Raw genomic sequence first — 13230 nt, 5'->3', positions numbered from 1 at the left:
ATTGTTGAACTCTGTTTCGACTCGAAGTCGATGTCGTTCTTAACTTTTAGGAATTTAAAATTTTAATTTATAGAAATTCAAATTTTTTTATATTTTTAGGACTTGTAATTTTAATGTTTTTAATGATGTAATTTAGTTATTTATAATGTTATGTATTTAAATATTAGTTGGTAGTTAAAAAATGAAAATTTAAAATTTAATGGGAGATGTATGATCTATTATAGGAGTTGTAGTGAAATCGTGATGTGGCAATAGCTAGAGGTATGATAGGAGGTACCCGTTGTGGATTGCCTAAGGATATGAATAAGTGGATATCCATTTTTTAAATGTGTTTAAAGTTATACTAGTAGTTTTTACCTCTTTTTAATTTTTGGACAAAAAAGTATAAGCATAACTCGAAAATGTAGGCGAACTTTTTCGACTCACGGTTCAAAAATAAAATATCTTTGAATGAGAGAATGAGTATCTTACCAACAAAGTAAAATATCTCATTGTTCATTTTCTATCACCAAAAAGATTAGCTCGTCAGTCATTATATCTATTGACAATCATATATTCTAACAAAAATACTCAACTTCCATGCAAAATGCACAATCTCCACTACTACATCTGTTGATGCTTGAATGAGCATGCTTAGGCTCATTATAATTTTTATTTTACATTTTTTGTGGATTACGCCGATATTAATTCTATTTTTACACATCACCAATATTCTTATTTTCATATAGTACCATTTAATTTCTCAGTTGAAGTAAACAAATTTTGGTGCAAAGTTATTGAATTCTTACCTTGTGTGTTTAAATGAATTTAAAGCATATTTTTTACGAATAATTTACGATCGTAACATCAAATTATTAATCACGAATAAAAACAAATAAGAAGAAAGAATAAGAAAAAAAGGTAAGAAATAAACGAACTAAATTCCCAAAAAGTGATATCCAATGAATGACTGATTTCAGGTATCCTCTAAATGGTAGTACATGCTTGTAAATATGAATAATGGACAAAAAAATCCTTCAGGCTTCACAATTGTAAAACTCACAAAAATACCTTAAATGTGATTATCCCAGGTAGGGCAGGTTATTCGGTCGGTTCAGTTAGAACCGAACCGACAACACGGTTAACCGAGATTGAAGCACCGGAACCGAAACCGAATTGGCCTCGGTTCGGTTCAGTTAACCGAACCAGAACCGAATTAAAAAAAAATTATGTCGTTCATAGCCTATTTCTCACTGTGCCCCAACAGCACCCGCTGCTTCTCCTCCGTATCAAGCTGGCACAACACCGATTTCGTCTCCAGCACGTACCCTTGCTCCATCATCTCCTCCGACAGCTTGACCACCAAAGCATGGAACAGCTCGATTTGAGGATTCACCTCGTCCACAGACCTAATCGAGTACACCCTTTTCTTCGCTTCAATCCAGCAGCATCCCGATACCGTTTGCAGCCCCTTCTCTTCCAACACCTTCTTCACTCTTTCCACCTCGTCCCACATCTTCGCCTCCGCGTATATCTCAGCAAGAAGCACGTAGTTCCCTGCGTATATCTAATGATGACGTCCCTGCATCCTGCTCGCCCTCTCTGCAAGCTCCACGTTGCAATGAATCATGCACGATCTGAGGAGAGCGCCCCACACCATCGCCCCTGGCTCATCTCGCATATCGGCTATGATCTGAGCCGCTTCCTTTAGTCTATTAGCTCTGCCAAGAAGATCCACAATGCAAGTGTAATGCTCCACGCTAGGGCGAATCCCATGCTCTCTCCTCATCGAATCAAACAACGATTTTCCCTCATCAACTGAGTCCAGAATGGCTGCAAGCTCCCAACACACTGATTAACGTTACTGGAGTAATTCGGTTCCAATCGGTTAACCGATAACCGAGTAGACGCTTTAATTTTGGAACCAAACCGAACCGATAACCGAATTTTTCGGTTATCGGTTAACCGGGAAGTGTGATATTCGGTTCGGTCATCGGTTAACTGACTAACCGATGACCGAATTACCTGCCCTAATCCGAAGTCTATTCATGCTAATAAAATTCATTAAGGACCGCGAATATGCAAACCTTATTGTTCAAAGATTATTTTTACAATTCACTCAAGATTAATAAATTATTGATATATTCTAACATTGCGAAATAATAGATGCATGGTGGTAGATCTGTAGAATGAATTCGAAGCTAGCCTCAATTTTTATGCAGAGACACGACACAAAGCACAGATCAATGCTCAATTTATAATGTGGGGGAAAAGGAATCATGCCATCCGTCAAGAGAAGAAGAAGAAGAAGTAATAGTAATACTATCATTTACTAGTTCATGATCACGATAGAGTGGCGAAATAAGACAGATTTGGTGGACCTTCAAAGTTGAAACAAACTTACAACATTATTCAAGTTAAGGGAGATATAGTATGGTAGAAGTAGGATTGAAATCAAGCGTCGCCGACGTGCTTGAATTCCTGAACTTCCTTGAAGTTCATCCATGGCTTCACCCAAACCTTGGCCTCGTAAACCTTGTTGTGGCCTCCGTCGGCCGCCTCCAGCGTTATGTAGTACATTGTGCCCGCGACGACTTGCTCCTTCACATTCGACACCTTTTTGAACTCCAACAGAGAATTCTGAAACCAATCAAAAATTAGGATTTTGATTAACAAATCGAGCAAACAAAAATCTGGAAAGCAAATCAACCATAAATTCACTGAATTGCGAAATACTGATCAAATTTCAGATCTAAACCCTAGATGTGTGAATTTCTCAAAATTAGGCAAGAATGAGCGAGGTAGTAGTAGTAGACGTTGGTGTGGGATGATTAATAGTCCGAAAAACAGAGAAATGGAAGAGAATGCGATGAAAATCACTCAAAACAGAAGCGATGAGAGAGAAAAAGAAACCTGTTTCTTGTTGTGATCGTCGAGGGCGAAACGAGCAAGAGCATCGATTTCAAGGCTGTTGGCTGATCCCTCGCTCTCGCGAATCGCTCCGACTGTTGCCATTCTCGCCTACAGAAAATGAAAATTGGATGGTCTGTTTTGTGTGAGGGAGAGAGAGATAATTGAAGAGGGGTGAAGATTAAATGGTGCGGACGGGCATCTTATAGCAATAATGTCACGTATTTATTCGAAACTCGGAGGAAGAAAAGGCTGATAATTTGCATCAAACTTACGCAACAAGATTCCTCCATAAAGAATAATCAAAATTTGGAGATTACTTGGTGGAGTCGTTTTTCTAGGTCCATCAAAAACAGTCTCATACGTGGAAATTGATAAAGTAAGAAAGAATTAGAAGAAAAAAAAACCAAGACTATTTTTTTGTTACATCCGAAAAAGGAAATTATTTTTAGTGGACATCCAAAAAAATACTAATGGAATTCTGTCTGCTATATTTCTAATTATAATAAAAAAGTGCTTCGGAATTTATCTCATATTTTAAGAATTTTCATTTTTCTTTTTTTATTAAAAACTTATCCTTGAGACTATTTTTGTGGACGGAGGAGTTTTGTCCCATTCTTTGGATTTGCCTTTTTGGACGGTGGGATATGAACACAACAAGGTAAAAGGTCTAAGAGCATCTCCATTAACCAGCGTCACCACCGCGACGCCGATTTTTCGCCGACGCAGGTTTGACGCCGAACCATTGGAACCGGCGTCGGCGAAATTGGTGTCAAAATCGGCGTCGCCATGCCGATTCCCGCGCTGACGCCGGTTCCGACGCCGATCCTCACGGGCGCCATTGTGCGTCCCGGATCGGCGCCAAACCGGCGTCGGATTAAAAAAAAATTTTTGTTTTTCGAAAACACTATATATACGCGCGTTGAACCTCATTTTCATTCGCACCACTTGTTTTAACGAGTATTCTCTCTACCTTACTTTCTGTTCAAGATCAATTTAAGAAATGAGTAATGCCGGTGGTAGTTGTGGGCACGGAGGATTGCAAGGCGTTAGTTTTTATGCAAATTTATGTAATTTTTTAAATGTAATTTTTTTAATTATTGTACTTTTTTTAAATTAATGTACTTTTTAAATTTTAATATTATTATTCGAATTTTCCGTATTTGTCTCGTAAATTAAATTCCGTATTTTGATACGAGTGTAAATTAAATTATATAATTGTTATTAGTGATGTGAATAGGTAGTGTGAAGGCTATGTGAGGGCTATTTGATGTCCAGTTGATGTGAAAAGCTGATGTGGCAGGAGAATTGTAGTGCTGATGATGTGGCAGTGTGAAGGCTATTTGAGGGCTATTTGACGTCCTAACCTATTGGAGATGCTCTAATAGGAAGGGGAAGACACCCTTCAAGAAGGGCGTGGGCGTGACCCGATACGTTGCTGACGAAGAAGCTATCAGTCTTGCACGCATTTGTCATTGAACGTCATTCATTATGCACCGCACTGCACTGACATGTGTGACCGCAACACCATGGTGATCGTTGCAATCATTCGTGTGGTATGTCCTCCCGAAAAATTGAATTGTGGGGTTGGGATTTTAAGTAGAGACATGTGATATTTTAGTAGGTCAATTAGCATACAAATCGAACAAATTGAAAATCAAATTAGGGCATTAGCAATGGGGCGCCCTAAGGTGCGCCCTAGGGCGCGCCACTTCAGCAGTTTTATCCTCCTACCTCCTCACCTGCAGTGGGGCGCCCTAAGGCGCGCCCTATGGCGCGCCACGTCATCATTTTTTTAATATTTACAAAATCCATACGAATTTAAAAAAAATAATACATTAAAATACGAATTTCAAAAACTTCATTTCATTTAATAAAAATTAATACATTACAATGCAAATTTAAAAAAACGCAAACTCAGCGACGGCGGTTACGAGCCCACACTTCTTCAATCATGCCGCGGCCGCCGCCTCCTTCTCGCGCTGCATTTGCGCATAGCATGCCGCCATGGCCTCTTCAACGGCTGCATCTAATGCTTCGTCAAGCGAACCACCGGATTCAGACGAACTAGAACTATTTGTGTCGTCGTCGAGATTCATTTTGGTTGGATGTAGAGAGAGAATATGTAAAGAGATAGTCGATATGTTCGTATGCACAACTGAATGAGAAACGAGATTTAAATAGAAAATCAAAACTGCGTGCCATCGTCCGCGTCGATCGTCCGTGACCTCCACAATGGGGCGGACGATGGCGCGGACGATGGCCATCGTCCGCGCTATCCTCCGCGACCGAAGTATAGGGTGCGACTATCGTCCGCGCCCTATGGCACGCACCCGCAATGGGTGCGGACGATGCGCGCCATCGGACGTGCCATCGTCCGCCCATTGCGGATGCTCTTATATACTCCGTATAATTGAATTTTTACTTATTAATTAAAGAATAATCAACTTTGATTATTATTATTATTATTATTATTATTATTATTATTATTATTATTATTATTATTATTATTATATCCGCTACCACTTAACCTACCATACTTCCTTATTTTTCTCTTTTGAGTTGGCCTATGCTTCATCCTTTCACCGTTACAAAGTGGGAAAAATACCACTAAAGTATTAGTGAACAAACTACAATTGAAGCATCAAGAACTTTACTACGTTCACACCGTTTTCAAGAATCTCCCGCGTGAAAGTGAAACTTGAAGAAGAAATGAATGATAGCCCTCCTTTTTTAAAGATGCAAAGATTTATGGCACAAGATTCTCAATGTACAACAAATGCACTTCACCATATGCTATCCCTGTGACTGTAACTACTCTCAGCATCAAAATCCAAAAATCAACAACACTTGTCAACTACTAGTTCATTCCAAATCCAAAATTGGCCCACTCTTGAGGCAACACAAAAAGGAGCAGTGGCAACAGCAAACGAGAGGCCTATCAAGACCTTGTACAACTAAATGAGTCACTAGAACTTTTCCTTCTTCGCCAAGGCTTCCCCCTTGTATTCACCCCCTGCACTCACTACGAAACCTGCTCCTACCTGAATCAACACCGACTCGTTATACAAGGCAAGGCACGTAAACTGGAACAGAGATGGGGGCCTAGACAGCGTTACCTGGCAATCCTTCAATACGGCACGCTCTTGGATCTGTACATTGCTGCAAATAATAGACCCTTGAATAGAGCAACCATCCGCAATGGAAACGTGGTTCATAACAACAGAGTTGACAATCTATCAAAATCAGTGTGCAATATGTTAGCACAAAGCAGATAATGAAGAAATTAAAATATTATACTTTGAAGGTGAAGCTGCCAGAATAAAATCAGCTGTCAGCAAATTAAAAGCTTGTCAAGTACCTTCACATTTGAGCCTATCCGGCAATGGCGCCCAATTACAGACTTCTTGACACTACTTTTGTCGCCCATTTGTGAACCTTCACCCAGCATGCATTGTGGTCCCACCTAAACCATAAATATTTTCACACTTAGGACATACTTAAATGGAGTGAACTAAAAAATTGCACCCTACATACATCAGCTTCCACCCTTTGCACATATATAGAAGGCTAGTGCCAAATTGATAATGATTTGTGAACCAAGATGCCCACTGTAACTCACCGTTGTCTTAGATCCAAGTACAGCTGATGGATGAATTATGTTATTCTGGGCAGAAAAGGTATAGCCTGATAGATGACTAGCTTCTCCTACTACCTGTGGCGATAAATCAAAAGGCAGAATATAAGAAACAATGAGGGTTTTGAGGAGGAAAATAATGCTCAGAGTTTCAAACAAGAAAACTTACATCTCGATTTATGTCAGTAAAAGCTTGAATGGAGTTCATCCGTGCACAATAGTTGCTCTTGTTTGCAACATAAACACAGCATTTATGTGTTTTCCTCATAGGAGCAGACCCAGCCAGACCCAACGCATAGATTTCATGAAAATTTGGTGTAGATGAATTAGCCAGAAGTTGAGATAGCACAATTTTACTGTCCTGGGGACCATTCTGGCCATTGCTATTTTCGTCTGATTGCACTCCGTTTGATGATAATTCAGATCTCTACGATGTGAATGAGAACATTTATCTCAGACGTGGAACATAATTTCAACTTGATGTCACACATATATAATCATGGTGGAAAAGCTAGAAAAACTAACCAACTGAGACCTAACAAGATATGGTAACACATCGCGTCTCAGACTTTGAAAATTTTCTTTCTGATTTAGAACATCTTGCAGAGCAGATCTGAATTCAAACAACGAGGAATTACAACTTTATAGAAGGAATAATCTACAAGGAAGAAGCAATAATTGCTTAAAGCATAAAGCAAAACTTCGAACCTCTTGAATGCATACATGTGAGTATCAATTAGATCGGAACGACTTTCCATCTGCATAAGTAATAAAAAAAAGGACCACAGGAGACAAAAAGTTAAGGATAGAAAAAGTTACAAGAAAATAAGTTTATAGATCTTTTTTCTCGCATTGGGTTGGACATATTATGCTAAACAATGATGCGGACCTTGTTGCATCTGAAATGGGCCTTGCCACTCAGCCCTCATATATAATATCAAGACCTAACTACAAATAGTTTTGATTAGTAATTAAGTACTAGCCTTACGAACATTCCTCATCAACTTAAAATGAATTTCCTATTTGAAAAGAAAGGACGACACTGGTGTGATTATATAGTTGTCCGTAGTTCTTTCATCTACACCTCCCAGAATATGAAGACGTCTTACATAAAACACTAGCCCTGCCCTCTCCCAACAGTTGGGGCAAGTGCCACATCGAATGCCAAGAATGCCCTAAGCCGTATGGTGAAAACAATGCATTGAACTAATTAATGGATGCATAATAGTGTACCATGCCAACTGCTCGAAGAATGCTCTTTTGAGCTCGAACATCTTTGTCAACTTCAGCTCCTGTGACAAATAGCAAAAATTTCTAGTGTCACCAAAATAGAAATTGCATACCAGAGAAAACCCTCACATGCGAAAATCTTACCAGCTGCGATATGCAATAAGAACTGCTTCGTCGGATCAAGGCTCACAATATTATAGCGGTTTGTTTTCTTAGATTTGTCCTTGCCACTTGATGACCCCGATTCTGACAACCCACTAACAGGAACTGGACAAAGCATTGCAGTAACTACTGCATCATGACGTCTATGTGTGGCTGCCACCGCCCCAGGTGGTATCTCAGTTACCAAATCACCACTCATAACCTTCATAATAATACAAGTTAAGGTTGCTGAACATATTATAGAAACTCAAAAAAGGTTGTAACAGAATAACTCGAACCAAGATGTCTTTCGCAGTCAAGCGGTGATCGATAGCTCTAAGAGCACCAGCTGTACCAACATCCTCTGGAACTGCAATGACCTGCAGGATTACAGAATCACATAGCGGGATCTCAATCAATCAGCAGCAACTGAATACCATGACTCTACAGTCTACACACAGTTATTAGTTGAGCACCAAACATACAAACAAACACACAAAGAAACCAAAAAAGTGGGTTAGTAATTGAGTATGAAACTTTAAACGCATGGATTTATACTTTAACAGGATTCAAATACTTCAACTATTAATATATTGACCAAGTAAACGGAAATAGAGTGGTTTGATTGTTTGGAACCAACAAATGTCATCACCTCAAGCACCCTACACATTGTCGAAGAATCAATCAGCAAAAGACCATCATCATTTTCACAATCATCATAAATGGTGCAAAATGTACAGTTTCAAAATTTACAGGAGTTAACACAACAGAAATTTGGAGGTTCATGTGATCAAGATGATTGGCGCATGAAAGAACTTTCAAACAAGTAATTGTTTGGAGGTTTCCCCAAGAAAAATGAGCTGATCATGCATCCCTTGGCCAGTGGCACCATGATATAACTACAACTGTCAATTTAATCAGCGGGGAGCTCAAAATTTTGACGACTTTTTATTATTTCAATAATTATCCTGCCGCCTTTCCAAAACACAGTTATCCTGCCTCAAACACCGAGCACATAATTTTTTATAACACAAGGAACGGGACATCCTAGTTTGTGCTAAGAGTTGAGATCCTCACTCATGCTATATCATGTCTATTCCTTTCAACTGAATTCTTCTACAAGTTCATCCAATTCCTACTCTAATTGATACAGTACTTCATACTGACATGCCATTGGAGAATTAAAGCCTTTTCTTTCATGTCCATTTCCACAGCAATGAAACAAAAACATGACAAAAGATTTCAAATACATCACCATTTTTATAGAAGTCATACTCAGAACCTGCTCATAAATTAAAGTCTTAGACTCCCGGTGCTTCCATTCAATCATATCAAGAATTTCTATTCCATTGTTTTGCCTCCATTCTTATAACATTTCAACATCATCAGTACCTTAGGAGTAGTTAACACCACCCTCAGATAATCACCATAAGACCATACCAAAAGAATAACAAATAGAACAGTTCCACAACTAAAATTTGTTCTTTTTATATCACAATTTGTGATAAATCAATTTTAGTTTCAATTTCAATTTCAATTTCACAAGAGCGAATCAATTGTTCTGTAAAAGGAATGTTTTTACAGTTCCGTAAGCAATATTCAACTAGGTTGTCACCTCAACATGTAATCGGTCAACAAAATTGATAGAAATCCAGGAACTGATCAAAAGAGCCGCGCTCTCTCCTTCAACAACCTAAACAGAAAAGAATCACATATTCAAGTTCCTGTCATCCAAGACCAACAACAATACTCAACACAAACGCAATTAAATAAAAGAAAAATAGATCCTCACCACAATAGCATTTTTGAGGTCGTTTTGATCAAGCAGTTCCAAAACATACAAAATAACTGGCTGGTTTGCAACTGGCAGAAGAGCTTTTGGCACCTCCTGCGCATATCCCCAAATTTCTCATCAACATCAAAAGTGAATTCTGTTTCCATTAAACAAACATTGGATAGAAAAGAAAGAAATTACCTTGGAAACAAGTGGCACTAGGTTCTTCGAAAACCCGCCTGCTAACACAACAACTTGGAAATCCATCAGCTATCTATGTATCTATCTATCTCCCCCGCACAATGAGTGTGTGGGTGTGATTTCTAGAGAGAGAAAACCAAGACCTGAACCAGCGATTGCAGGAGAGAATCAGAGAATTAAAATTCCGTAGCATCTTATATAGAAGCAAATTCTCGTTAGGTACAGGTAAGGGTTACGGGTTTAATAGCAAACTGCGCATCTAAAAACCGAGAATCAGAGATGATATCTGCGAAATTGGAGTGAAGGGTTTACCTCAAGGTTTGCGAAATTAGAAGGGACGCGGTACACACACAGCTTGGATAAAATCTGCTATTGCAGCAGTAGGAAATTCCCTCCAATTGTAACGTGGGAAGGAAGGTGGTGGCGTTAGCCGTGAGGAGGAGATGAGAAGGGACGGCGGCGGATCAAATGGGCGTGCGGTTGAAGTGGTAACTCGTTTCTGTACCTAAACCGAGCTATCTCCAATGGCAGCGAGCGGACAGGCTAGCCGATTCCCGGCGCTGTCCGGTCAGCTCGCCAAACCATTAGAACCGGAGAGCGCCATTTCGGCGAAAAATTTGGCGACCCGACGCCAATTTTCGGGCGCTGGCCGATCCGTTCGCCGGTCGGTTGACCGCCATTGCAGGCTCCCGATCGGCGAGCGATCGGCCAGCTCAAAATTTTTTTTCGAAACACTATATATACGCGATTTGGACGTCATTCTCATTCGCACCACTTGTTTTAACGAGTTTTCTCTCTCACTTAATTTCTGTACAAGAGCAATAAAGCAAAATGGAGAACAACAACGAGTATACTCTAGTGACGAGCGGGTCTCAAACTCCCATGATACCCGTGGGAGGTGGATGGGGTCCGATGGCCGGGTACTACAACATGTACCCTTGGCAGCAGATGATGCCGAGATGGCAGCCGGGGTAGTATGCCGGGATGGCAGGGGATGCAGGGCGGGCAGGGGGTACCAGAGATGCAACCCGGGGTGCAGAAGATGTCGGGGTGGGCAGCCGGGATGCAGATGATGCCGGGGTGGCAGCCGGGGATGCAGGGGACGTCGTGGGGGGACAATGTCTATCGCTCCAGTTTTGATTTTTTGACTGCTTCTTCGCACACAGTGACCCCATCGGAGACGCAGTTCACTGGGTGTGATACTTTCTCCTTAGAGGAGTTGGGGATAAATCTCGAGGATGCGGACACTCCCGTTCAAACGGGGTGAGTAGGGCTGGATCGAGGTGCACCAAAGAAGAAGAAGGGCAAGGGGAAGGGCAAAAGGGTGGTCGGCAAGTCGTCGCAGCCGTCTGATGATGACAGCCCGGCACGGAGGAAGTGGACGGATGTGGAGAACGTCGCGCTGTCCAAGGCTTGGGTGAGTGTTTGTGATGATCCCCTCCATTCGAACAATCAGAGGATCATCAACTTGTGGGCTAAAATATCAGCAGCCTACAAGGCATTTTGCCCAGAGGGGAGGCCACACGGCGGGGAGGAGTGCCGGAAGGGGTGAGACCGAATCAGGGCTGCGGTCTCCCGATTTTCGGGCTTGTACACCAACGCCCTCCGCATGCAGACCAGTGGCCAAACTGACGAGGACCGCAGGAGGATAGCGGAGAAAGCCTTCCCCGTGCCCGGGCTTTATAAGGAGTTCACCTACTGGAAATACTATGAGGTGTTGATGGACTCCGAGAAGTTTTGGGCAGGTGTCGATGCTGGCTGGCCGAAAAGGCAGCGACTGAACTATGCCGGTGATTACAGCGGCAGCAGCGGCGGTTCCCACGACCTCCACGAGGATGTTCAGGAGTTCTCGTCCCCTCCATCGTTTACTCGCCGCACTCGCCCGGTTGGTCAAAGGCGGGCGCAACAGGTAGCGATGGGGGTCGCCCAGGGGTCCCAGGAGGTCCAGTCGGCATCCCCCCTGTTGGCACGTCGCCAACCGAGCTCGCCTTCTTCGCGCGTCAACAAACGCGGGCTCAGATGCACAAGATCTTAGCTGAATGGAGGGCGCCAACTGACCCGTGGAGAAGAGGTTTCTTCACTCAATGCTTGAGAGTATGCGGGTCAATTTGGATGCCACCTTGGCACAGTTGGGGGGCTTAGACGCGGGCTCAGATGCCGCATATTTGGGGGTCCCGGATAGCGGCGACAACGACGGCGACGGCCACGAGGAGTGAGGCGGAGGCGGGGGCTCGTGTGTGAAAGATGGGTTTTTTTAACTAATGTACTTTTTTAAATTTAAATATTATTATTGAATTTCCCCGTATATGTGTCGTAAATTTAATTTCGTATTTTGTGTGATTGTTAATTATTTGTTTTTTATAATTTTGTTTATTCTGGCTAACCTATTGCTTGTCCTGATGATGTGGCAGAAGGAGTTTTAGTCCTGATGATGTGGCAGGAGGAGTTTGTGGTAGTCTATGGCTGGCCGGCCTATTACCATTGGAAATGCTCTAATGTTTAACTTTATTATTTAATTTTATTTATTAAAATGCTAAAATTATCTAGATAAGTTTATTTAATACTATTTTACCACATTTATTTATTTACAAAAATGCCACTTTTGAGGGAAATATATCTATTGGTGAAAAAATTAAAAGACTGAAATTGTTGTACAATAATAAAATACTCTGTATAGAGAAGTTGGCTTCTCAAAAATTATTGAACATCACTGCTATTCAATGGTTCATTTATTTATATATTTAATTGGAATTTATTTAATTATTTATTTCATATTGTTAATAAAATATTTTTAAAAAATTTTAATCTGGATATCAAGTTACATTAATTTATTTTAACTTTTACATATATTTAAACTTTAAAAATAATAACAATAGTATTTACAAAATAATAAATAAAATTATATGATATATTAAAAACTAAATAAAAACATGATCAAATTCAAAACAATACTCCTAACACTTACAAAAAGTGCTCTATATTTTTATTTTAAAATACTAAAAGCTTTACACACTAACAAACTAAATTATACTCCTCATGTCCCAAGATACTTATGTTAAGATTAGTATGCGAAAAAACAATAATTATAATAAATACTTCTAATTTATACATGTTTTATCATTTAATAGTTATTTTGTAAATCAAATTTATTATGCCATATTTAAATTGTTGATATTCACATCTATATATACAATCACATGCTATAAAATTATTATTCATACTTGTAATGACATTGGTGATATATTTTTATTTCTATATATCACTATCTTAGGAGCTACTTTAGCTCTTGCTCAAAAAGACATTAAAAGAGGTTTAGCTTATTCGACAATGTCTCAATTGGGTTATATGATGTTAGCAC

The 13230-nt window shown here is 40.2% G+C and overlaps 2 protein-coding genes across 3 annotated transcripts; both read right to left on the bottom strand.

The window, feature by feature from the left end:
* Nucleotides 1-2281: 2281 nt before the first annotated feature.
* Nucleotides 2282-3098, bottom strand: LOC121746989 (cysteine proteinase inhibitor A-like). Its single transcript, XM_042140961.1, has 2 exons — nucleotides 2893-3098; nucleotides 2282-2619 (listed from the first exon to the last, which is right to left on the bottom strand). Exons 1-2 carry the CDS (start codon nucleotides 2992-2994, stop codon nucleotides 2434-2436), a joined length of 288 nt encoding a protein of 95 aa, XP_041996895.1. The 5' UTR covers nucleotides 2995-3098; the 3' UTR covers nucleotides 2282-2433.
* A 2492-nt stretch (nucleotides 3099-5590) lies between these two features.
* Nucleotides 5591-10366, bottom strand: LOC121747049 (translation initiation factor eIF-2B subunit gamma-like). 2 transcript variants are annotated; one of them, XM_042141032.1, is made up of 14 exons: nucleotides 10185-10366; nucleotides 9873-10065; nucleotides 9690-9785; nucleotides 9513-9590; nucleotides 8197-8277; nucleotides 7901-8120; nucleotides 7760-7818; nucleotides 7235-7284; nucleotides 7052-7139; nucleotides 6696-6953; nucleotides 6512-6604; nucleotides 6251-6355; nucleotides 6009-6125; nucleotides 5591-5933 (listed from the first exon to the last, which is right to left on the bottom strand). In XM_042141032.1, exons 2-14 carry the CDS (start codon nucleotides 9936-9938, stop codon nucleotides 5859-5861), a joined length of 1386 nt encoding a protein of 461 aa, XP_041996966.1. In that variant the 5' UTR covers nucleotides 9939-10065; nucleotides 10185-10366; the 3' UTR covers nucleotides 5591-5858. The 2 variants fall into 2 exon arrangements, with proteins under 2 accessions (XP_041996966.1, XP_041996965.1); XM_042141031.1 differs by having other exon boundaries at nucleotides 9873-10015.
* Between the last annotated feature and the right edge of the window lie 2864 nt (nucleotides 10367-13230).

The sequence above is a fragment of the Salvia splendens genome, chromosome 9, assembly GCF_004379255.2.
Source record: "Salvia splendens isolate huo1 chromosome 9, SspV2, whole genome shotgun sequence".
NCBI lineage: Eukaryota > Viridiplantae > Streptophyta > Magnoliopsida > Lamiales > Lamiaceae > Salvia > Salvia splendens.
This window is presented reverse-complemented; position numbering and strand designations above follow the sequence as displayed.